General features: G+C 51.6%; 8 protein-coding genes across 8 annotated transcripts; 6 read left to right on the top strand and 2 right to left on the bottom strand.

Moving 5' to 3' along the window:
• Positions 1 to 479: 479 nt before the first annotated feature.
• Positions 480 to 1,596, bottom strand: J4E90_006421 (uncharacterized protein; the record flags this gene model as incomplete). The annotated part of the gene is made up of 3 exons (XM_051435966.1): positions 480 to 1,015; positions 1,077 to 1,418; positions 1,473 to 1,596. 3 exons carry the CDS (start codon positions 1,594 to 1,596, stop codon positions 480 to 482), a joined length of 1,002 nt encoding a protein of 333 aa, XP_051289760.1.
• Positions 1,597 to 2,970: 1,374 nt separating this feature from the next.
• J4E90_006420 (uncharacterized protein) lies at positions 2,971 to 6,580 on the top strand (the record flags this gene model as incomplete). Its single annotated transcript, XM_051435965.1, has 4 exons — positions 2,971 to 5,008; positions 5,637 to 5,818; positions 5,870 to 5,974; positions 6,050 to 6,580. The coding sequence occupies 4 exons, from the start codon at positions 2,971 to 2,973 to the stop codon at positions 6,578 to 6,580; spliced, it is 2,856 nt and encodes a 951-aa protein (XP_051289759.1).
• Positions 6,581 to 10,826: 4,246 nt separating this feature from the next.
• On the top strand, positions 10,827 to 11,622 carry J4E90_006419 (uncharacterized protein; the record flags this gene model as incomplete). Its single annotated transcript, XM_051435964.1, has 2 exons — positions 10,827 to 11,294; positions 11,356 to 11,622. The coding sequence occupies 2 exons, from the start codon at positions 10,827 to 10,829 to the stop codon at positions 11,620 to 11,622; spliced, it is 735 nt and encodes a 244-aa protein (XP_051289758.1).
• Positions 11,623 to 11,922: 300 nt separating this feature from the next.
• On the bottom strand, positions 11,923 to 13,123 carry J4E90_006418 (uncharacterized protein; the record flags this gene model as incomplete). Its single annotated transcript, XM_051435963.1, has 2 exons — positions 11,923 to 12,219; positions 12,272 to 13,123. 2 exons carry the CDS (start codon positions 13,121 to 13,123, stop codon positions 11,923 to 11,925), a joined length of 1,149 nt encoding a protein of 382 aa, XP_051289757.1.
• A 670-nt stretch (positions 13,124 to 13,793) lies between these two features.
• On the top strand, positions 13,794 to 15,570 carry CCT8 (T-complex protein 1 subunit theta; the record flags this gene model as incomplete). The annotated part of the gene is made up of 3 exons (XM_051435962.1): positions 13,794 to 13,852; positions 13,912 to 14,282; positions 14,333 to 15,570. 3 exons carry the CDS (start codon positions 13,794 to 13,796, stop codon positions 15,568 to 15,570), a joined length of 1,668 nt encoding a protein of 555 aa, XP_051289756.1.
• Positions 15,571 to 17,604: 2,034 nt separating this feature from the next.
• On the top strand, positions 17,605 to 18,815 carry J4E90_006416 (uncharacterized protein; the record flags this gene model as incomplete). Its single annotated transcript, XM_051435961.1, has 2 exons — positions 17,605 to 17,612; positions 17,783 to 18,815. 2 exons carry the CDS (start codon positions 17,605 to 17,607, stop codon positions 18,813 to 18,815), a joined length of 1,041 nt encoding a protein of 346 aa, XP_051289755.1.
• Positions 18,816 to 19,774: 959 nt separating this feature from the next.
• Positions 19,775 to 21,325, top strand: J4E90_006415 (uncharacterized protein; the record flags this gene model as incomplete). Its single annotated transcript, XM_051435960.1, has 2 exons — positions 19,775 to 20,737; positions 21,008 to 21,325. The coding sequence occupies 2 exons, from the start codon at positions 19,775 to 19,777 to the stop codon at positions 21,323 to 21,325; spliced, it is 1,281 nt and encodes a 426-aa protein (XP_051289754.1).
• Positions 21,326 to 21,962: 637 nt separating this feature from the next.
• On the top strand, positions 21,963 to 23,222 carry J4E90_006414 (uncharacterized protein; the record flags this gene model as incomplete). Its single annotated transcript, XM_051435959.1, has 1 exon — positions 21,963 to 23,222. The coding sequence occupies one exon, from the start codon at positions 21,963 to 21,965 to the stop codon at positions 23,220 to 23,222; it is 1,260 nt and encodes a 419-aa protein (XP_051289753.1).
• Between the last annotated feature and the right edge of the window lie 304 nt (positions 23,223 to 23,526).

The following is a 23,526-nucleotide window of genomic DNA, read 5'->3' as shown; positions in this document are numbered from 1 at the left end:
TGATAGAACATCAGTAACACTAAGCAATGACAGATGCCACAAAAATCTACTATCGCTGGGTATCTCCGGTCGATATGACGTAGATTTTGCGTACTAATGAGCTGCGCTAACCTCGAACGGTATAGTCCACGGGTACATTCATTGCTCGGCCTTCTCGAGGTGTTATTCCCAGACCTCAGTTCGGATAAATCTCCGGCTGACAGATTTTCAACAAGTATCGCTCGCACGAAGACAATGTGTAACAGTCGAGGAAAGACGCGTGCGCACCGTGAACGCCCCATTTTCGGTGACGCGACAACAATGACGTAACGACTTGCAGCAAAGACGTGCAGCGTCCTTCCGCCAGCTCTTCATTACATCTATAGCACGTAAGAAACATAAAACCTGGAATTGAGAAATTCTGTGTACATTGCTGACATTACGGGTATTACTCGACACGTAGTTATCATCTACCTATCCAACTAGATCGTTAAGTATTCTTACAAAGCTCCAGGGGTGTTCTTAATGGCCTGAGCAGCAGCCTCGCAGTCCTCGCCTAGCGGAACAACAGCGCCATATCCAACAGCCTGCCCACAGCCAGTGAAGCCATAAACTCCCTGGTAGAATCCGGAACCGTCTGGACTGGCCTTTTGCAAGGTAGCAGAGAAGACATCGGCACCTGCCGAAGGACCAAGAGTTACGTTGCCCGAGCGGTAAGTTGGCTGGGCGGTGGCGTTGTTAAAGAAGTAGACGTTGCGCTGGCACTTGGGTGAAAGGAGGCTTCCCACGCTGCCGAGCAAGAAGGGCTGGTTGACCATGCTTTTCCACATGTCGAGGGAGTATTTGGGTGCTGCTTGGTTGGGTTCGCTGACGAACTTGAGATCGAACGCCTCGGAGTATAGGCCAGGACCGCTGACAGGGTTGGGTGCCTGTGCCCACTTCGAGTTGATGCCGAAAGATCCATCCCTGTATGATTGGAATGGTGCATTGAGTGGTAGAAATGCGCCGATTCTGGTTTGAATACCGCCTATAGTAGCTAAAGGATTGCGCGTTAGCTACAACCCACAGGCTGGACTGAGTTTGCGTCAGTTACTTACCAACTAGAGATGGAACAAGGCCGGCAACGTAACCCTGGGTTACTTCGTCCACACCGGCAAGGTACGACACGAGGGGCGCATTGAGTGGTGTCTTGGAGCTACCGACGCCGACATAGGGGATCATAGAGCTGGCGACCATCAATCCTGTAGCAAGCTGGAGGCCGCCCTGGCGGATATCGGTGTTGGCTCCGGCGTTGACGATGACCGGGTGCATGCCCTCTGGAAATTTCAGCTCTTCGGGAAGAGATAGCAGATTTAGTCCGCCTAGGTTGACCAAGCTCGAGAACGACTCCTTGAGGGCCTTCATGACAGCATCCTTGGGCACCGGAACAAGGAACCAGTCTGCAGCATGTGTCAGTACAATATTTCCTTACTGTTCAGAGACTTCACACTTACTGCTGGTCGCACTCATAGTGCGATCTTGCTGGTTGTAGATGGCAACCTCATTTGGGCACGTTGTGCTTTGGCCAGCGACGAGGCTCGCGGCAGCAAGCAGTATTTGGAAGAAGAAGCGTGCCATGGTGTAGCTGATGGTTTAGGTGGATGGTTGAGTAGGGAGTGGTCTTACGGTGGCATAGGCCCGTTATATACAAAGATGCGCTCTTGGTTTGGGATCGTCGTCATACCCAGGTAGACTAACATGGTGCTTTGCATCACAACAATAACTCATAGCTCTGTCAGCGCCTTGCTTCCGAGCCTGACCGTAGCATCCGGAGCGATTGGGCGCTCTGGACATTGAGATCGACTGCTAGCATTCCCATGCTCATTCGGTGAGATGTACATCACCACTCCTGTTCTCTGCGCTAGCCATCAATTAGGTTTCCGTTCGCCCCGTTTCGGTTTTTAATGAACCCACTTGTAATCAGGCTAGCTACAAGTAATCGCTCGGCACAAGAACATCAACGATCGTCGGCACCAGCGCTTCCGGTCCGCTCCAATCCCTTCCAGAAGAACTCTTACATCGCGCGGCTACGAAGCTCCCGAATACCGGAACCTGTGCGATGCGGGCTACTTGACTCAACTCATCTGTCTGAGCGTTTTGTTATACAACCGTACACAATGATGCTATAAAATGGGATGATACTTGTGTGATCACTATCACTCGAGACTTGATATTTTCGGATTTGAAATACCCCTATTACGATGTAACCACAAACCCATGCGGCCACTTTCAGGTATGCGTGAGAGCTTACTCAAATGAGTACACTCTAGCGCTTATGGTACGCTATGGTAGATGACGATGTGAAGCAGTTTAGAGTTTTCCCATTCAGGAACAGGAAACTTGAAAGAACATGAAGTGATGCGGATGGCGCTAAGCTTTATCTTCCGATAAACGTCTTCCAACTGGTATCATGTGTTTTGATTTTGCACGGCTTCATGACGAACATGCGCAAACCAAATTATCAGCCTCATGACCCTCGAAGCTGACCGTGCACATGTTTGCATGCTTTACCGCATCGTATTTTCCCTGAAGCAGTATTCAACTCTTCAAAGGTTAACCACCCTTTCATGGTGATGACACGAAAAGACTTGGCAGTCAGCATTTCGGATACCTGGGTAGATAGTCAGCGCGCTCACCACCTCGAATGCGATGTCTACGTAGACGGAGCGTTCGAAGGAAGGGACAGAATGCCATGATCGCTCGGTTAATGCAGCCCTCCCCACACGCGCCCAGGTGGCTTGCGGGACGTGTATCTGCCAAGCCACTAGCACACGCCTCCAACGCGCGCGAACCTCCTCGAGGCGTGACGTTTGCGGTTCCTCAGCCTTGTCGCACCTTCTCATTCTCCCTTACTTATCATTCTTTTGGCCGCTTGTACAGGCGCATATGTTCAGCAAATCTATGCGATTCTATTTCCGTTATTTTTATTACAATTGAGCACAGCACCCGGCCATGACAGATTACAGCAAACAGACAGTCGCGCAACTGCGGCAGGTGTTGAAGGACCGGAGTATACCCAGCACCGGCTTGACACGAAAGGCGCAAATTATCGAGAAGCTTCAGGAGGCCGACCTCGCTGCCGAGACTCCCAGTGCGCCAGATGAGGGTACCGAAAGCGCAGACGCGCCGCCGGATGCGGTAGAGCAGGTGAATACCGAAGTTGGCGACGACACTGCCACCAAAGAGCATGTCCCTGGACCAGCGCTCTCTGAGGCTGGAGGTATGCGCACTATGAGTACATCGCCGCCGCTAGATGCTGACCCGAGTCTAGAAGCAGAGCAGCCTACACGCGAAGCCGAGCCAGAGCCTCTACCCGTACCCGCAGCGACTACCGATTCCCTCCCCGAGACAATTTCGCACATTGACAGCGAGATTCCTCCACCAGACGAGATTAAAGCAATAGAGCGGCCTGCCGAGAACACCACCAACGCGGAGGAGCCCGGCTCAATACAACCGGCGGGAGTCTTCAATGCACCGCCCGCAGATCCCGACGATGTGGTTGGCCCAACCGTGACGGAGCCTACAGATGCGGAAGTTGGAGACGTAAAGAAAGTCGAAGTCGCAGAGGGCGAGCTGCCAGATGCTCCAGGACCGGCTGCTGAAGCTCTGCGGTTGGCGCAGCCAACGTCTGGACTCCCCGAAGATTTGCAAGACACGAGCATGGACGCGAAGACAGCTTCACCTGTGTCCAATGAGCAACAATCCGTTGAGAAGCCGGAATTGCTTACCGTTCCAGAGCCCTCGACGACGGAAACATCGAGGCTCAACACGGAAGAAGTAGAAACAGACTCGAAGAAGAGAAAGAGGAGGAGTGACACCCCCGAGATGGCGGACCAGGAAATCAAGGCAAAGAAGCACAGGCCCAGCCAGGAACCGGCGCCTGGCGTTCACCTGCAGGAAGACGAGGACACCGTTATGGAGCAAAGAAGATCGGAGGAAGAGACCGCACCTTTAGCAAATGGCAATCCGAACGAAACAAACGACACTCGCTCTATACCAGCCGGGGAGGATCCGCTAGTTGTGGAGACCGACACAAGACGCGAGAAAAAGGAAAAGGCCTCTCGGTACAAAGACCTCATGAAATCCAACGCAGACGACACACCCCAGGAAGCCTTGACTGATGACAGACCCACGGTACCCGCGCTCCACCCTGTGACATCTGCATTGTACATCCGCAATTTCATGCGCCCTCTGCGTCTGGAGCCACTACGAGCACACCTAATCTCTCTTGCCTCGCCGCCATCCACCTCACCGGACCCCACAATTGTGGAAACCCTTTTCCTGGACGTACTCAAGTCGCATGCGCTTGTACTGTTTAGCACTAAGACTGCTGCATCACGAGTGCGAGCATCTTTACACGGCTCCATCTGGCCACCAGAAGGTAACAGGAAAGAGCTCTGGGTCGACTTCGTCCCGGATGAGCACGTGAAGGATTGGATCAAAGAGGAAGAGGACGCTGCAGCTGCCGAGAAGGACGCTCGTGCAAACAAACGCTCACACAACCCCAAAAGGTTTGAAGTCGTATATCCAGAGTCCAGTGATGGCTCTGTTGTAGCTGTATTCCAGGAAGTCGGTTCAGGCGCTCCTGCAAACGCACCACGAGGCCCACGCGCAAGCGCAGACGCACGAATGCCATTTATACAACAAGCACCAGCACCATCGCTCCCAACAGCCTCATCGAAAGATCCCCGACAAAATACTGAAGCTTCATTCAAAACACTCCACGATCTGTTCAGCTCCACAGAAGCGAAGCCCCAACTCTTCTATCTCCCCGTTTCGGATGCTATTTCCGATCTGAGGCTAAAGGAACTGGACGCCGAGACAAGCAGAGACTGGGCACCTGGCCAGACGAGGAAGGGGCGGGGCATCAAGACAGAGATGAAGTACAAATACAGTTTTGACGACGATGACAGGGTTGTCGAAGTTGGTGAAGAGCGCCCTGACTACAGAGGTGGCAGAGGCGGTAGTGGCTACAGAGGGCGGGGGAGGGGTGGATATAGAGGGAGAGGGGCAGATGTTTGGAGAGGATGAGTTACCCGAAGGGATGTGATCTTTGTGTAAGAAATATCGAAAGTCGAAGAACCGTGCCAGGTGCTCTGCAACAAATGTTCTTGGCCAGGTCCTCCTTCCCTATGTCAGGCCGCTGCTCGAGGTTGCAGCAGGCAAGAACGACGGCTACGGTTTGCTGTAGCCTCTTCATTCCATCGCTCCTCCGGCACCGACCTTCCTACGCATGGTAGGGGGTTTCCCTATGCATTCGCATACTGATTTCCTCACTCAATTCGCACAAGTGACGACAATGGCCGCCCGGTGTCCAGGCGATCAGCTCACGAGCGACCTCATCGCCGAACTGGCTTTGCCCTTTGGCCATAAAGACATTACCTTCCACCTGCTGACTCTAAATGTCTGCTGCACTTTGGCGTCATTGGCGATTGGGGTTTCCGTCTTCCACATTATGCAACACACACTGCACTACCGACACCCACACGAACAAAAACACGTTATACGTATTCTCTTCGTCATTCCGGTCTACGCGTGGACCACATTGCTCTCTTATGTGTTCTACAGAAGGGCTGTCTACTGTGAGCTTGTCCGCGAATGCTACTCCGCTTATGCAGTCGCGAGCTTCTTCACGCTCATGTGTCATTATATTGCACCTGATCTCCATGAGCAGAAAGACTACTTTCGCCACGTCGAACCGAAGAATTGGGGTTGGCCGTTGAATTGGTTCCAGAAGCTGACCGGCGGCGAGCACAAAGGGTTGCTGAGGAGGCCGAGGAGCGGCATTACCTGGTTCAATGTAAGTGATGGCCTAGCCTGTATTCTTTGAGAGGTTACTGATCATCCGCAGATCAATTACATCGGGATATTCCAATACGTCGTTCTTCGTACCATCGTAACAACCGTAGCCGTCATCACGTCATCCCTCGGTCAATTCTGCAAAGGAAGTCATAACGTACGCTACGCTTCGCTATGGACGGCCATCTTTGATGCACTCTCTGTTCTTGTCGCGATGTATTGCCTACATCAGATCTACGAGCAGCTCAAAGAAGATCTCGCACCCAACAGACCCGTCTTCAAGATGGTTTGTGTCAAGCTCATCGTCTTCTTTACTTACTGGCAAACATGGCTCATCTCGCTGCTCATTCAATACAGAGCACTGCGACCTACGCGCTTCATTGCTGAACTGGATCTTCATGTCGGAATTACCTGTCTGCTTACATGCACCGAGACTTTGGTCTTTGCTGTCCTGCATTACTGGGCGTTCCCATGGAGGCCCTACAAGATCGATCGGCTTCCGAAGTTCCCTCAACAAAGGTACGAGTGTGGACCCAATGAAGCTTTGGTGGAGGTATTGAATCCTTGGGATTATTGCTGCGCGGCTGCTCGCGGCTTCCGTTGGCTATTCCATGGCATTCACTTTCGGAACGAGAGCGTAGCCTACAAGTCCGATTGCAAAATTCCTGGTCCCAGGACTCGAGGCGGCACGCAGTCAGAGCCACTACACGACGGATCGAAGAACAGTTGGAGGTGCAAAGAGAAGGATCGCAAAACAGATTGATAGACTCGTGGACTTGAAAAGAAGGAGGCGTCCAGGAAAGATTGAAAGGCTACACCAAGTATGAAGAATAGGAATAGTCAAATTTGTGTCTGAATATCAATTTAAAACAGGAATATTGAGAAAATTTACTTCTTATTACAGACCTTTGCAATGTTGTGAAGCTTTGGAATTATAAAGGCGTTAGGTCGCCGACGGGCGGCGTAGCGCTTACATAACACCAATGAAGCTCGGGACGATCTTCACCAGCACTACAGCTACGGCTCTCGTCCCTCAGACTTCGCAATCCCGTAAATCCCCAATATGTCCAGGTTCCCCACAGCAAATCCTTCTGGTGCCCGTGAGACAGTTAGCGTCGCTGCTAACGTCTGCACGCGACTGCGGCTAGCTTCCGCGTGTCTGGTATTTGAGTCGGCCTGCCCGCATCGAGCGCGTTCCGTTCCTCGATGCGATCGCTTCGCACGCTCGCTCTCAGCCTGAGCACAGCACAACATGCCGTCTAAATCACGTGGACTGAGGACCTCGACAGGGTGGTAAGTTCACGCAGATCAAGCATGCATCAATTACTGTGAAAGCAGAAGCTCGAACCTCTCCATGCACAGCATCGTAAGCGCAATGCTAATAATTGGACAGCCTGACATGCCGCAAGCGTAAGGTCAAATGCGACGAAAGCCATCCAAGTTGCAGAAACTGCGAAAGAGTCCAACGAGAATGTGTATATGCTGAGAGGACCCCAACACCCCGACGCCCGCGAGCACTAAGCGCGCGTGACGTCGACGTGACCGCAGCTATTGGGGACTCAGCGCCATCAAACAATGAGACCGAGCCTGGGTCTGTAAGCATTCCAACGCTAGGTTCAGAGCCTGTGGAGCCGTTACAGTCGTGGCCCTCATTCCCCGCAGAACCGCCGGGGCTCACTGAAAGTATACTACCAAACGATGATTTCTTCCTTGACGACAGTCTTTTCACCTTCGGGGAAAGCTTGGCGCCTAATTTTGGACCTGTCGAATGGTAACATCGACCCGCTTATTGAGATTGACATTGACTAAGACCTGATAGGTATGATCTACTGGCGGAAGACGCGATCAACAGTATGCAAGGGCAAACGAATAGCAATCGCTGGAATTTCGATATTGCAAGTTTATCAAGAAGACAGTCCCCTCGGCAATCCGTCGCTCTGGCAGGCGATGATGACCCTTTTGGTAGCGTCAACGTTCACACAGTCGCAATAGCCGAGCAACCATGGAATACGGAAACAAGGATTGAGTTGAAGCGGCAAGAGCTGACGTACTTTGAACATTATGTCAGTGATGTAGCACCGATCTTGGATCTTTTCGACCCTGCGAAACACTTTGCGAATGTTGTTCCCCACCTCGCCTTGCATAACGTAGGTCTGCTCAAGTCCTTGTTGGCAGTCGGTGCTTGTCATATGGCCCTATCTCAGGATCAGGATGTCAGCAATGAGGCTGCTTCTCAGGTTCAACCCGGTACGCCCGCTTCGTCTTCTAGCGCATCGTCCACTCCACGAAGGGCTGCCGAACAACTGTACTATGAGACACTGCAGTATCTGTCGCAGAATATATGGCATCAGTCATATACCAATTCCCGCGAAATATTGGTCACTGCTACAATGATCTCGACATATGGTAAGCAATGTCTCTATGTGAATAGCGTGTGCGAAAGGTACTAATCACATGTACCAACTCGTAGAAATGTTTGGTACGGCTGGTAATCCCGATCACAGTAATTGGGACCGTCATCTGAGAGGAGCTTTCTGGATACAAAAGAACGCAGGCGCAAGCGGCGAGTCTCCCGATAGTCTGCAACGTGCAGTTTGGTGGGCTTGGCTGCGGCAAGACATCTGGGCAGCTTTTCGTACTGGACGACCAGCACTGACAATTCATCAGCCCAAGGTACCGATGGTGGAACTCACGTCGGAAGGACTGGCGACACGCATCATATATATCGCCGCAAAATGTGTCCAGTTCGCGGCAGCGCCGAAGCAAGGGGACATAGCTGGCTACATTGAAGCAGGAGAAACACTGCTACGAATGCTAGATGCTTGGAAAAGTCTCCTTCCATCAAGCTTCGAGCCCATACCTGTGGAGACTGGACCCACCGCATCATCTCCAAGTTCGACCCTCGAAGCGAAGCCGACGCCGATCTGGATACACCCTCCTGCACATGCTGCTGCTATCCAAACCTACCACTTTGCGCGAATAATCATGATTCTCAATCAGCCAACGACAGGAGGTCTCAACACGTATCAAACTCGCTTCAAGCTCCTTCGCGAAAGCACGTCGACGATATGTGGTATTGCTTTGGCGCAGCAATCGCAAAACTCCCCTTCGGCTTTTGTCAGCTTCCAGGCTATCTATGCAGGTATTTATACCAGCTCTTCGTATATGTACAGATTACTGACTTGACATCAGCGGCACTCTGTATGGAGACACCAGATCGACAAGCGGAGATACTGGAGATTCTCAGATCCGTCTTGAGCATAAGCAAGTTTCCGTCGGTCTCGATACTAGATGAATTGGTCAATGTCTGGGGTGGGAAGTCACATTGATGATACTGGTTGGATGTCTTCACAATGCTAAACGATTATCCATGCAATCGTTCGAGGGCTTCTCGCTAGACGACTTATCCCATGCTGTACCAGAGAGACACAGCTACAATTAGAGCAGCACATATGCGGAACCCTTGTCGCGCTTCAGATGTCACTCTGATTTTTGGAACATGACGCATAACTCTGGGGCCTTGCCGACGAAGCTATATGGAGAGTCGGCAGACCTGATGGTCTCGCATCGAGCGCCAATCGGGTTTGGCTCTGGCCTGCATCGACTACGCTAGCGCATCGTACTGCCTTTTCGGGCCGTTTTTGGTGGTGACCATCACCACCTTACGCAGAAAGGCTCGAATCGAGTTCTAGGCCGCATCACATCAAAACGGTAGGATCACTTGCTGTGGTCGTATTGCGATTTTCCCAAGCCAAGGGCCGCAAGCCTCTTATCATCACTAGGGTTCACGCAGCAAACCGATGAGAACGCTACATCAGCATTCCCGTCTCCATATCGCTTTGGCAAGAGCTTGCCGAGCATGATAGCAATTAATCGTCCGAAACGCTGACCTTCTCCTATCACCCCGATGTTTGAGAAACAGGTCAAGCGATGCAGATATGGTGGAATTGGGTTCACGGGTCTTCACTATCGGATCTCAACACTGCATCGGGGTTGCCCCTGACTTTTCAGTGACTGAGAAGTAACCCAATCCCAAGATTTGATCAGTATCTTTCTGTAATTGGTATCCTTTCGCTAGTAGCAACAATACTTGTCATCGATAGCGCACTCTTAACCCATTTTCGTCGAAGCTCTCGCTTCACAATTTCTCACCTTTCGCCAGGCGCTCATACATAAGAAGGATCAGATTTCTGGACGAATTCCGGATAACAACAACTCTCCGAAATGCTGTCACATCTTTCCGGAGCAATCAGCCATGGTGACACGCACTCAACACATTCGTATTTCCTCACGTACAACAATCACTATAGGCTAAAGACTGACGTATCAGTTTACGGATATGGGAACCGTCACCTTATGGACGTCCATTCATTCGTTGTGTTTCATGTTGCTGACGGACACGGCCGGTGCTGCACAGCGTCAGCACCTTAACAAGCGGCTGCATACCCTCCCTTTCCAGGTTTCCCCACACGACTCCGTTTAACCTTATATTGACGGAACAACCTCATATGAACGCGATTAACTCTGCATATGCGCGATCAAAGGACATCGGCCTTGTACACCCCGGATATCCGCTCAGCGCAGCATGCAGCCGCGAACAGGGAGCAGTCAATTACACTTTGGGCGACTGCCGCCTGACTTCATCTCCCCTCACTTATACTCTTCCAGCCTTCATAAACGTCGAGCAACACCACCAGACTTCGCCTCGATATTGCGATCGCTATACTGGCATGGCATACCGCTGATTCTGCTTCTATAGCAATCTAAATTCATTCCCATGACGATGTGGGGTTACGTGCCAATTGGACCTGCGGGTGATTACCGAAGTTGTTCTTTGTATGCCGTGATGATAGCTTTACCCAGACTACACGTCCTTATACAGACGCGAAAGACTATACTGACACATATAAAGTCTACCTGAAGGACTCGAGAGAACGAGCATCTCCTCACGAAACAACAGATTCAATCTCAACTAGTCATCTACCTGAGCTCTGCTTGCTTCATCCACGATGAGGTATACAACCACTGCCGCCACTCTCCTTAGCCTCGCGACCACCTTCGCGCACCCTTCGCCCTCCGCCGACCCCCTTCGTGTCCTCCCGCCCAACTGGTCGTTCACCATATCCTCCATCCGCGGCCCAGGCTGTCCAGACTCCGGCAAAAACAGCACCGTCTCGCGCCTCACGCGCCCGACCTTCGGCTCTAACACCGTCGATGGCAGCGAGATCTACTACTGGTACATCGCATATCCATGGATGCGTGTCGACCTCGAGGCCGGCCCCCGCCATACGTGGTGCGAGACGACGCTGGTATACAAGGAGTACAAGGATTTCGATAAGACTGCTGAGGCAGAAGACTATAAGCTGAGGCTGCACAAGAACGGTACAAAGGGAATCATGACGTACGAGCTTGATGAGGGAGTGCAAGTCTACTGGGACTTTGCTTACTACGTGGGCGAAGGGATCGGAAGAACGGAGGTACGTTTTCCATGATGCTGAACTCTCCAACAATCAAACCATGTACTGACTCTTCCAACAGGTCGCCGATACCATCGACTTGACTGGTCCTGCTTCATCTGGACCGTATGCTCAAGAACACTACTCCAACATCAGTTACCCACCCGAGCTCATTCCTCAGCCTAATTGCGGAAGCGGTACGTTCACTTTCCGCACGGAGATGTGGGTACAAGGCAAGGAAGGTCAGAAGGGTGTTGTAGATAGTGAGCATTCCTACAGCGAGGCGCTTGGTGACCAGTACTATGGCGCGCAGCAGGGGTTCAGTTATGATTGGGAGAAGTGCACATAAGGGTTACAGGATGAGAGCTATGCTTGGAGATGAGAGGGGCAAGATTTACAATGGCCGCAGGGGAAAAGTTATTCGCGTTATGGAAGATCGATGCGTCCAAGGAATACCAGTTGTATTTTCAGTATCCTTCCTGTTTGCAAACTTGCTAATGTGGAGTTCACTCTCACAGTGAGTTTTCATCGTTGACCAGCGATCTTGGCGCAGCATCCATCATGATTACTTCGCATGGTGTTACCGGGAATATCATGAGTTACACGCGTTCAGTATACAGCGCTAGAATACATTGGTCGTACATATCAATCATCGCTCTGCCAACATGTTCTTGATCTGCCGCCAGTAGCTGCCATCTACCTCCTTCTGCAATTCGTCCTTGGCTAGCCACTTGAAGTCTTGAAGACCAAGCTTGTTCTCCTTGAGGTTGACCTGGCCGGCCATGATGCGCGCCTTCAGGAAGAAGGTCTTGGAGCCGTACTCCTTGAGATCGCCTGTGGGCTTGGGTTCGCGGTAGTCCACTTGGTGATGACCAACTGGCACGTGGCCGACCAGCCAAGTGTTCATGTTGATGCCACCGGTGTGTGTGATGATACGGCTCGCTGCCTGGTAGTTGTTAGCATCTCAGTAGATATCCGTAGGATGTGGTATTGCGTACGCCGTGCAGATTCTCCTCCTTCAAGCGATCCTGTGGGAACTGCCATTGCCCCTCTTTATTCTTAACAAGCAGATATAGCGTTCTCTGAAGCGCGCGGTTCAAGCTCTTTGTGTCGTTTTTCTGATCCGCTTCTGTTATCCTCGGCATTGGTTTCTCTACGGGTTCGCGCTCCATCTTCTTTGCGCCAGTGGTGTCCGATGCGTCCTCCAGGCCAGATTGCTCAGCGTCCTCGATAAGCTTGCCAACCTGGTGTTCAAAGTCGCTCTCTTGTGCTCCTACGAGGAGCTCGTCATTCCATGCTTCGTCTCCGTAACCTTGGTATCGTCCGATGTCGCGGGCGGGGGTCAGCCGTTGCTTCATTTTCCGTTTCCATTCTAGATCTGCAGGTGTTCGCTTCTTTACGTAGAAGTATCTTGTAAAGGGTAGCGCAAGTCGTTCGTTCAATCGTCGTTGGTATAGGAAAAAGGCAGCTTCGAAAGGGTGGAGGTCGCGTGTTATTTGCGGGGGGCGGGACAGAACGACACCAGCGTTGACGGCGTAGGATGTTGACGGCGATATCTGGGCAACGGGAGGAATGTGTTGGGCGACTTGGTCCTCGGTTTGGACGGCGGCGGCGGCAGCGGATGCATATGTGCGGGCGACGGTGTCTCTACATGAGCGACATATTGATTGACCTTCGTTCGTCAGCGCTCCAGTTGCCTCTAGCCCCAATTGCATTCCATACCGGCTCGTGAGGCCAATCGTCTCGTTGTCTGCTGTCCGGCGTTCATTTCTCCCAGTGCCCTCCGCGGTATCTCGATGCAGCCGCTGCCATCTCGAGATCTCAGAAAAGTTCGGGGAGCGGAGGTGCATTGGGTCTAGCGGCATTACCTAAGCAGATATTCCGAGTTAACTTTTCTTCGGCGCGAACACCATCTCTTCTTCTCTACGGCACCTATCCTTATCCCCAGCATACTCGCACTGTCATGAGATCCTGGTCATTTAACGGTGCCTAGAGGGAGTCGAGCAGTCTTTTTCGCTAGCGGTACCTTCACAAATCCTAAGGTGTACGGCTAGATAGATTTTGCTCACATTCTTACGCGCTCAAGGACCTTATACGCTTGCATGCTGATCTATGTGATGATGTTATGTTTAAAATGGCACTACAGTCAGCTTATCCGCTGGCTCATGAGTTGCGTGCGACTATGTATGCTTTCAAGCGGAGCTGGCCTTAGGTCTACCGTACCTATTTATCGCTAGAATCACGTTGGCGGCTGATAACTTCACGCGCCTTTGCCCCATTCCAACTCCCGAGAAGGCGCACGATTAAAGATTCAAGTGACGTAGTGTAGTTGTACACATCATCTCAATATATCACATCTGATACCTTACTCCCGGGACAGTTGAAGGTGCATTATCGGTGTTTCCTTCCCCCGATCTCCAAGTCTTGGCATCGAAATTTGGGACTGGACGCGTTCTCGCCGCGCAGAGCTTAGACGCAGGCACACCACCACAACCCTGATACCCCTCACACGCCGCCAACATGTCTCTCACGATACCCAACGCTCCTAACGCCGGCTTATTCAAGCAGGGTTACCAGAAGTATGGCCCTTTGCGACCCCGCAATCACAGTAAATAACCAGCTAACCACCCCGCAACAGCTACGACGCCGAAGATGGCGCTGTTATTCGCAACATCGACGCCTGCCGGACGATTGCCCAGACCGTTCAGACCTCTCTCGGGCCCTATGGACGTAACAAGATCGTCATAAACCACCTTCAGAAAATGATCCTTACCTCAGACGCGGCGACGATACTGCGAGAACTCGAGGTTGTACACCCTGCGGCGAAGCTTCTCGTCATGGCCAGCCAGCAGCAAGAGGCAGAGATGGGTGATGCGACAAATCTGGTCATCGTCCTGGCCGGCGAGCTGCTGAAGAAGGCGGAGGAGTTAATACGGATGGGCCTGAAGACAAGTGACATAGTCTTGGGTTACGAGAAGGCACAGCTTGCGGCTCTGCAGACACTGGAGGGTATGTCACTCACGCAAACTGGCAGCTAAATCGGGGCTAACCTATCGCAGAACTGGTATGCGACAAAGTCGAAGACATCCGCTCGCAGCAAGAACTCAGCAAAGCCATCCGCACCGTAGTCGCAGCCAAACAGTCGGGCAGCGAAGACTTCCTCGCTGACCTCGTCGCCGAAGCCGTTCTCGCCGTCCTCCCCAAGAACCCCGTCAACTTCAATGTCGACAACGTCCGCGTAGTAAAGATCATGGGCGGTGCCCTGGAGCAGAGCAAGGTCGTCAAGGGCATGGTTTTCGCAAGACAGCCAGACGGTACCGTCACAAAGGCGACAAAGGCCAAGGTCGGAGTCTTCTCATGTCCCATCGACATTTCACAGACCGAGACCAAAGGCACGGTACTGTTGCACAACGCAAAGGAGATGATGGACTTCACAAAGGGCGAGGAGCAGCAGGTGGAGCAGATCATCAAGGAGCTCCACGACTCCGGTATGAGGGTCGTTGTTGCTGGCTCGACCATCGGAGAGCTGGCCCTCCACTACCTCAACCGCTACAACATCCTCGTCATCAAGGTTCTCTCCAAATTCGAGCTTCGACGGTTATGCAGGGTAGTCGGTGCTACGCCGCTCGCTCGTCTCGGTGCACCTATGCCAGATGAGATGGGTATTATCGACGTCGTCGAGACACTGGAAATTGGCGGTGACCGCGTCACAGTATTCAGACAGGAGAATGAGCAGACACGGACCGCGACTCTGGTTCTACGCGGCGCTACTCAGAACCACCTTGACGACGTTGAGCGGGCGATTGACGACGGTGTCAACGTGGTCAAGGCCATCACCCGTGATCCTCGACTGGTCCCAGGTGCTGGAGCAACAGAGATGCAGCTTGTTGAGAAGATCAAGGCTATTGCGGACAAGACATCCGGTCTGGCGCAATACTCTATCCGCAAGTACGCTGAAGCTTTCGAGGTCATTCCACGAACTCTCGCAGAGTCAGCCGGTTTGGACGCAACTGAAGTTCTCGCCAAGCTGTACGTCGCACACGCTGCACAGAAAGGCAGGAAAGACGACGAGTGGACTGTCGGTGTCGATATTGAGAACGACGACAACACCGGTACACTCGATGCCAAGGAAGAGGGCATTCTCGATCTCTGGGTCAGCAAGATGTGGGCCATTAAGCTCGCTACCGAGGCTGCGAGGACGGTTCTCAGTGTCGACCAGATCATTGTCGCAAGGCAAGCTGGTGGACCCAAGATGCCTGGAAAGGCGCAGCCGGGCAACTGGGACCAAGATGATTAAACTCCGTTGCCGGTATGAGGGGTAGTGTATAATGACCATCGACTAGACGCTATTGAAGCACCAGACGAATGATATCTTCGTTCTACCTCACCGGGTTTCGGCTGTTCACGTGTCACGTATATCAGGTATGGAAGTACCGAATGCTTCTGAGCGAACCCGACCAACATTGGAGCTGATGTGATCATTTGTCCGGCTTCTCGGGCACTCGTGGGGTTGTTCTTAACATGATGTCTCTTCGACCCAAGCTACCAAAACCCAGAGCTCGTACCAGGGTGTTGGTCCGTTGGCTTTCATTGGATTACGAACATGAGGTTTGTTTTTCTTCTTCAGCTCAGTCCTGAGCTCACATACGGTCCTTGTGTGGTCTTACTTTGATCCTGGTCTAGCTGGAAACTTGCAGCAGCAGTCCAATCAATCCTCGCCGCGGAAGCGGCCTTATCTACCCCTCGTTGATTCTGAACGCAATCCTTCGGCCAAGAGCATGCAGAGTTTATCGATTCTTGCTCTAGCATTACAGCTATGTCAACCCTTACTGCAGACTTGTCCAGGGCCTGGTTGGCATGAACAGCAGACGTTGCTACCCGAGATGCATGATGCATCGGCACCCAGCTCCCACTCCCGCTGCTTCCATAGATCACGCGGTCCGTGTTTCGCGCTTTGGCCGACAGAGGCATGATCCGCGACAATGATGCAGCAGGATGTTGGGTGAACGCGACAGATCGCTTTCCTTTTTGTTCTTCAAGTATTCCTCTGTAAGCATAATTTCCACGGAAGTGCCAAATCGCTTGGCGTCTGGCGAAGTATAAAAAGCCGACCCTTTCGCCTTGGTCTACCTGTACGCCACATTTCTCGTGATTTCCCACATATCGCTCTTCGCTCGATCAACGTACACGCGTCAATACCGAACACATCTACTGAGCACATTGCTCAATGCGCAGGTCGTAAACTGTGGTATGGTTTTCAAATCTAGTTAGCCCTTTTTGACTAACTGTTCGATAGTCGAGAACATCATCAACGCTGTCTTACCGAGCACCAATATCCCATTCATCGCCCTACAGTATCTCGCTGTGAGTCCCCTACCTACACCCATCCCCCATCACCACATATCCACATATCCACATATCCACATACCCCCATCTCCACATCACCACATCTCCCCAAAGCCGGTCTCAACCCCTACGCCTCACGGTGCAGGTCCTTTGGTGTTGAAAATTATTTGTGTCACTTATTGTTACTCCATTGGAACGACTATAATCTCAAGATTATCTAGACTTGGACATTATACCGCTTGAACCTCTTTTGAGGATCGCGATGCGAACGGCATACTTGTCGATCTGTCAGTCTGGGACGTTCAGCAGCCACTACGATGGGTCCAGTCGTCTCTGTGTTTATCGATCTGCATGCATAATGCATTGATTGGAACTTGAGATGAGGAGTACCAGTCGTGTCTTCTGCTGAACTCGTCGTTCACTCAATGTTATTTGATCTTTCAAAGATCTCTCAATGACCTCGTCGATACATCGTTATCACGTCGTCGCCACATCAATGTTACATATCATTTGATAGTATTCTTTTTGAATATTATCATCTGCTCGTCACGAGGTGGTAGTATCTCGCTTGTTGACCGGCAGCGAGACACTATCATCTCTGGCAAACAAAGTCAGCACTCTTGAACGCCTTCAAGCGTATAGAGAAACCGACTGACCGATATAGATTGCCTGGTATGCAATCTCTAATATCTTTTATGCGCTTAAAGCTAATTTTCCATAGAAGCTCCCTCTTACGCATCCACAGAGATCACCATGCGATATTCCCTTCCGCAGCAAAATGCGGACCTTGGTCCTAAGGGTTCAATCAGACTTCCGGCGACTAGAAGGAAGGCAATGAATTCGGTCACCCCCATTCGCAACGGCAGTGGGGTTCGAAAGAGTGGGAAAAGGTCCGCTTCAACCAGAACCCACCCCAGGTTCCCGGTGGATCGTGCTCTCGATAAATTCAACTTCTCCATGCAAGAGGACGATGGCGCTAGCGACCATGGCGAGGTAGGTATAGAGGGGGAAGTCCGTGTGGGTTGCCCATTTCACAAGCATGATCCGAAGGCGCACCAGTTATCATCGTGCAAAGGGAAGGGCTATCTTGAGCTTGCCAAGTTGAAGTATGTCTGCGTTCAAAATCAGCACTCTTCACCTGCTTGGGTTCTAACACACAGCAGAGATCATTCGAAACAAGCACACGGTTTGTCGCTGGAACGCCTCAATGCCGATTTCAACTTCAAGACAAAAGACTACATTAGTCTCGGGACACTAGAGGAGAAGTGGAGATTGGTTTACCGCCGCCTATTTCCCAAAGAGGCCGAAGATTCCATACCTTTACCTTCGGCCAATGAATATCGTGGCCAGTTTGATGGACTTATCTCCGGGCTTGTGAGCGTTGTGGGTCGCCGAGCAATGGAAGAAAAAGCCTTTCAAGAAGGGGTCCTCGATTTTGCGCGCACGTGGGTACACGAACGTCAATCTGCAAGATCGAATTCAGTCGATTCGGCAGTGGATTTCATGACGAACCCTTCGAGCGCGACCATGCACACCCCCCTATCACCGCCCGTGTCTCACGAGAATTCCTTCCAAACGACCACGGATGACGAGGGCTACTGCGGTCAAAGCCCTAGGCTTGCCAACAAAACCAGCACAAATCTCGATGCGTACGCGCCAGCGGCTGCAGACCCCTGGTCATTCGAACAAGTCTTCAACGCGGACCCATTTTCAACCAACAACAACCAGGAATGGAACATCAGATCACAGCCTTTGTCGGCTATTTCTACAGATGGAGTCACGTCGCTGGAGGACGTTGCGTGCTCTAGTCTACCACCCGCCCCGATCCTTCAGCCACACGCTGGTAGCGCTTATCACGGGTACGCTCCATCGAATGCGAATGCCAGTTCGTCTCCGACGTACAGCTACTCTCTCGGCGACCACGACACCACTTCTTACCCTCGTGTTGAAACAAGGAACCCCGCTCAACGTACACCATACCTTTCAGATCCCGTTTTGAACTCGGGATTTAGTTTGCATGAAACTTCGGAATCGCTATATCCAGTCCACCCCAGCTTCGAAGCGCACAGTCCCGTACACACATCCCTATCGCTTCCAAGTTCATGTCTCGACAACGCGAACGATTATCTCGATATAGAGAACTTGGAGCACAAATACGATCCCAGCATCGACGAAGGTATCTCTTTCGATCTGTAGGCACTGCATTCCGCATGATTCTGATGCTTGTGAGATCATTTGCATCGTCAACATGTTTATCGGCGTTTGTACGTGGACGGGCGCATGGAGGGTTCATATTGTATCTATCTTGTTACGGGAGTCGAAAGGGGCGTCCTGAATGGCAAACATGACAAGCAAATTGCTTCCGGTGCCTGTAAACCGTGATATGCGTAATGTTTGTTGATCTCTGCTTGTGTTTGATGGGCCCTAATGACTGGTTGTTCGAAAGCACCTGACCACACAAAAGAAACCGAACAACGATTACCTAAGACGTGAGACACTGGTGGTATCTTCTTCACGTCGGTTGCAGTGGGCCATTGTTTTCATGCCGTTGCAATGGCCATGTAGGGAGGAAAGTGGCCCGCCACCACCGCGCCTGCTCATGTCGCTAGCGTGGACCGATTGCACCCAGCCTTCGGTACCAACTCATGATCATGGGCTGATCCTCATTCCATACTCTTCTACGGATCAACGATGGATCGAACGTACTCCCACGACCCACTCATTCTCGCATTGTTATCGTGGCCCTTCATTGCGTGTTTGCACGTCACGTTTGCCATGGCACGCCATTCATAACAACAAACATACCCACCAGGCAACTGCAGAACTCAACACCGACTCCAGCCGTTTGGATCGAATTTGCCCCGACATGTCTAGAACCCTTCCTCGTCTATAACATCGTCACGTTGGAACTGCGAGAGACTGCGACCCAATTACCACCGTTATCCTCAGTAAAGGACATTCTCAACTCAAACATGACAACATCAAGTACCCACAGGCACATACAGGGGGGGAACGCGGAATTCATTGCGGGCTGTGTTTTATCGGGGTTCAGTCTGAGCCCTAGCATTCGAATTACCAACAAACTTTCGATGAGGGCGCATGCGAACACGATACTAATATCATGGCGTCCAAGCAGTGACTTTGGGTCGTCAGTCATGAAGGCCGATCTTGAATCGGTTGCTGGTTCGCTCAAGTTCTACTATAGAGTGGACATCAACAACACACTCCACTCTAGCGTGCGTGGACGCTTACCCACGAGCCATATCGCCGGCTTTTACCTACCAGAACATGCGCTTGCAGCCTTGAAGCATCTCAGCGGCAACGCAGAATTGGACGCGCATTTGATGTATACTGTGTACTTCACTACACCCAAAGAGCTCTCCGACGCTGTCATGGTTAATGTTGAAGACACCAACTGCATGTTGCAAGTCGCAGAAGCGAGCGCAGTCTGGGGGAAGCCTCGAGAGGACATGGTCACATTGCGCTTGTCGGGAAAGAATCAAGACGAGGTTGTCGACATGAAGAGGATACTGGAGGCCAAGCTTTCAGGAAGAATAGCGACCACGGGACTAGATGGCGATGCTGCGCGATACGAGATCTGGCACGACTTCTTCGCAACTGCATCTGGAGCTGGGTGGCTACAAGACCTAGCACAAGAAAACGGTGTGATAATCATAAGTGATAAGTTTCAACAGCGTCTGCGCGTTCATGATCCTGAACAGGATGATGCACGAATGGGGCTTGTTGAGCACACCCTTGCAGAGAAAGCCATCATCCAGAGCACATTGGAAGAAACGACCACTATCCAACTCACTTTGAAAGACTTCCAAGAGCTTCTTACGTCGGACAAGGTTGCCCGTGCTCAGGTCAAGTTGGGTGAGTCAAAAGTCAGCCTTGATGTGCTAAAGAAAGCACTGGTCCTTCATTGCACTCAGCAGACCGCCTGGCTGGTTATATCTGAGCTAAATTTACCACTACCACACCACACATGTCCCCTCTGTGGCGATGCGACAAACGACGTTAAGCTCTCCAACTGCGGCCACTATGCCTGCAAGGAATGCTTCGATCTTCAACTGCAGGTGGCTTCATCCGACCTAAGCAACGATCACTTTCCGCTAGTATGTTGGCACGAAGACTGCAAACAACCAATAGCCATCGCAGACCTACATAAACACGCTACCGGCACAATGATCGATGCGTTGCTCAAGGCATCGTTAAATTACTATATCCGATCCTCTCCAGCTATCTATCGCAACTGTCGAGCGCCTGACTGCAAAGCAGTGTATCGGCGCGGCGGATCTCATGGGATCTTCACATGCCGTACATGTCTGACCCAGACATGCACTCTATGCCATGCAGAGCCCCATGTCGGCTGGACTTGCGCCCAGTATGAATCGCGTGTCCTCAAGAATGAGCTTAACGAGCAGCTTCTGGACGAGTACAAAGCGGCCGCTGGTACAAAAGAATGCCTAAAATGCGCCACACTTATCGAGAAAGTCGACGGATGCAACTACGTCGAGTGCAACGGTTGTCATGGACACATATGCTGGGTGTGTCTCAAGGTCTTCTATGAAATGGAGGCAGTGTACCAGCACATGAACGACGCGCATGGAGGAAATGGGCTGGTGGAAGGATCGGATGACGAAATCAGCGAGTCGGGGAGTGATGATTGGGAGGATGAAAACGATTTCGCAGACTTGATTTGAGCGCATGCTCTGATCGAGAAACCTCTTGTGTGCCTTGTGGCTGGGATCTGGAGGTGTTCATGGTCCATTAGGGACCAGGTGTGATATCGCATTCTTCATTCAATGTGACTAAGTTCCATAAACGCGAAACAAATAAAGCTTGTGGATGGAAAAGACAGTCATGATTGATGAATCCTTGGATCAGCAAGCGGAAATGCAGCGTCCTTGAGCATCAGAGCCAATGAGAGCTGCCGATGTCTTGGCGATGTGCTTACGAACTGTCGGTCTCACGGATCTGTGGGCATCCGACCGGCGGCTGCCCTTCCCTCATTACAAACCTCGCCTGTGTGCTATCGCGACGCGTTAACGGCCGACACAGCGAGGAAGTGTCCGTAGGATCTTACATCGATGTGACTGGGATTCAGTGCTTGATTACAAGTTTCCCGAAAAATTGGTCCGTCGTTCAGGTGATGACAGGCGCTCGGTGCATACGCGGTTGAAGAGGTGAGTATATGTAGAGCAAGACATCTTCGGCTTTCAGATCATTCAACACATTGCATCTCAACATCCCATTTCCAAACATATTGAACATATCACACATCATCTTTTATCCTTACTTCTAGGTTACTTTCTGGCTTCCTGCACGACCAATTACACGATGTCAGAACAACGCAACATTGTCATTGTTGGCGCATCGGGCGCGGGCATACAGGCAACCCATTACATCCTGAAGCACATTCTACCAGCTCTCAAGGCAAAGAATGACGCCAAGTATCATGTCTACAACATCTCGCCATCTTCACAGTGGTACTTCAGGGTTGCCTCTCCACGAGTGGCAGCTTCTACCGAGCGCATGTCGACCGACAAGGTCCTCTTCGATCTGCATGAGGGCTTCAAGCAATACTCCAAAGACGACTTTACTTTCATCGAAGCCTCTGCTACGGGTCTAGAGCCATCATCGCGGCGCCTCCTATTTTGCAGCAACAAGGGACAAGAAGACGAATCATTGACGTATCATGCACTCGTCGTGGCAACTGGAAGCAAGACTTATTTCCAAGCTTTCTCGATGAGCGCCGATGCTCAAAGTACCCTGAACGCGATTAGCTCGGCAAATGAGCAAATCGCATCGGCGAAGAAGATTGTTATCGTTGGTGGAGGCGCGACAGGCGTAGAATTTGCGGGCGAAGTTGCTGAGCATCGCAACGGCAAGCCAGGATGGTTCAGCAAGGTGCAGCCAAAAGTTGACGTTACCCTGATCACATCGGACAAGCAGCTTCTCCCCGGTCTCCGGCCTGCAATCGCCAAAGTTGCAGAGCAGAAACTCAAAGCGCTCGGGGTGGAGATCGTCTACAACACGCGAGTGGTCGATTCAACGCAGACAAAAGATGGTCGCACGACGCTGACCCTCAAGGACGGTGACAAGCTTGAGGCAGACCTCTACGTTCCCGCTTACGGCGTTCAACCAAACTCGTCGTGGCTGCCAGATCAATTGCTCAATGAGAAGGGCTACCTCGTAACGAACGATTCCACCCTTCGCGTCGACATCGCAGGCCCCCGCGTCTACGGCTTCGGCGACATCGCATCATATTCGCGCAACAACTACTGGGATATTAACCTGGCTCTACCTACCCTAGTCACCAACATCAAGCGCGACCTGTTCTCTTACAACCCCATGCTTCCAGAGGCGAAACCCAAGGGCAAGGACAGAGTGTACACGGCTAACACGACGGAGTCTATGGTTGTCCCCATCGGTAGCGGAGGCGGCGTTGGTGCCGTATTTGGATGGAAGGTACCTTCATTCTTCGTGTGGATTCTGAAGGGGAGGGATTACATGTTGGGTATGAGTGGGCTGCCGACGCTGAATGGGGACAAGGTCAAGAAGGAGGTCAAGTGGACGAAGGAGGAGGCTGCGATCTGAGTTTGACTGTGTGCATAGCGAATTTTCCTATTTTCATAGCTTGCGATGTTTCCGTGTGTTCTTTGCAGTTGTAGAATCTTGGTAATGTTAATAATACTTGGTGTCAAATGTGCTTTCCCAAGACTCTTTCCAAGGTTGTGTGTTGTGAATGGTGACTGCGTGCGGAGAAGGATGCAACGCGATTGGTTTCGAGCTCGCTCCACGACGGCGCGCTCCGCGTCGACATCACTCCTTTCCACCCTTGGACCCCACGTACACGGCGCAAATGCGGGGTGAGTAGGACATCAAATGGATTTCGTACGTC

This window comes from Alternaria incomplexa (genome assembly GCF_024043165.1).
Source record: "Alternaria incomplexa strain BMP 0042 chromosome Unknown scaffold_9, whole genome shotgun sequence".
NCBI classification, from domain to species: domain Eukaryota; kingdom Fungi; phylum Ascomycota; class Dothideomycetes; order Pleosporales; family Pleosporaceae; genus Alternaria; species Alternaria incomplexa.
Note: the sequence above shows the minus strand (reverse complement) of the source record. Positions and strands in the feature narration are given on the sequence as shown.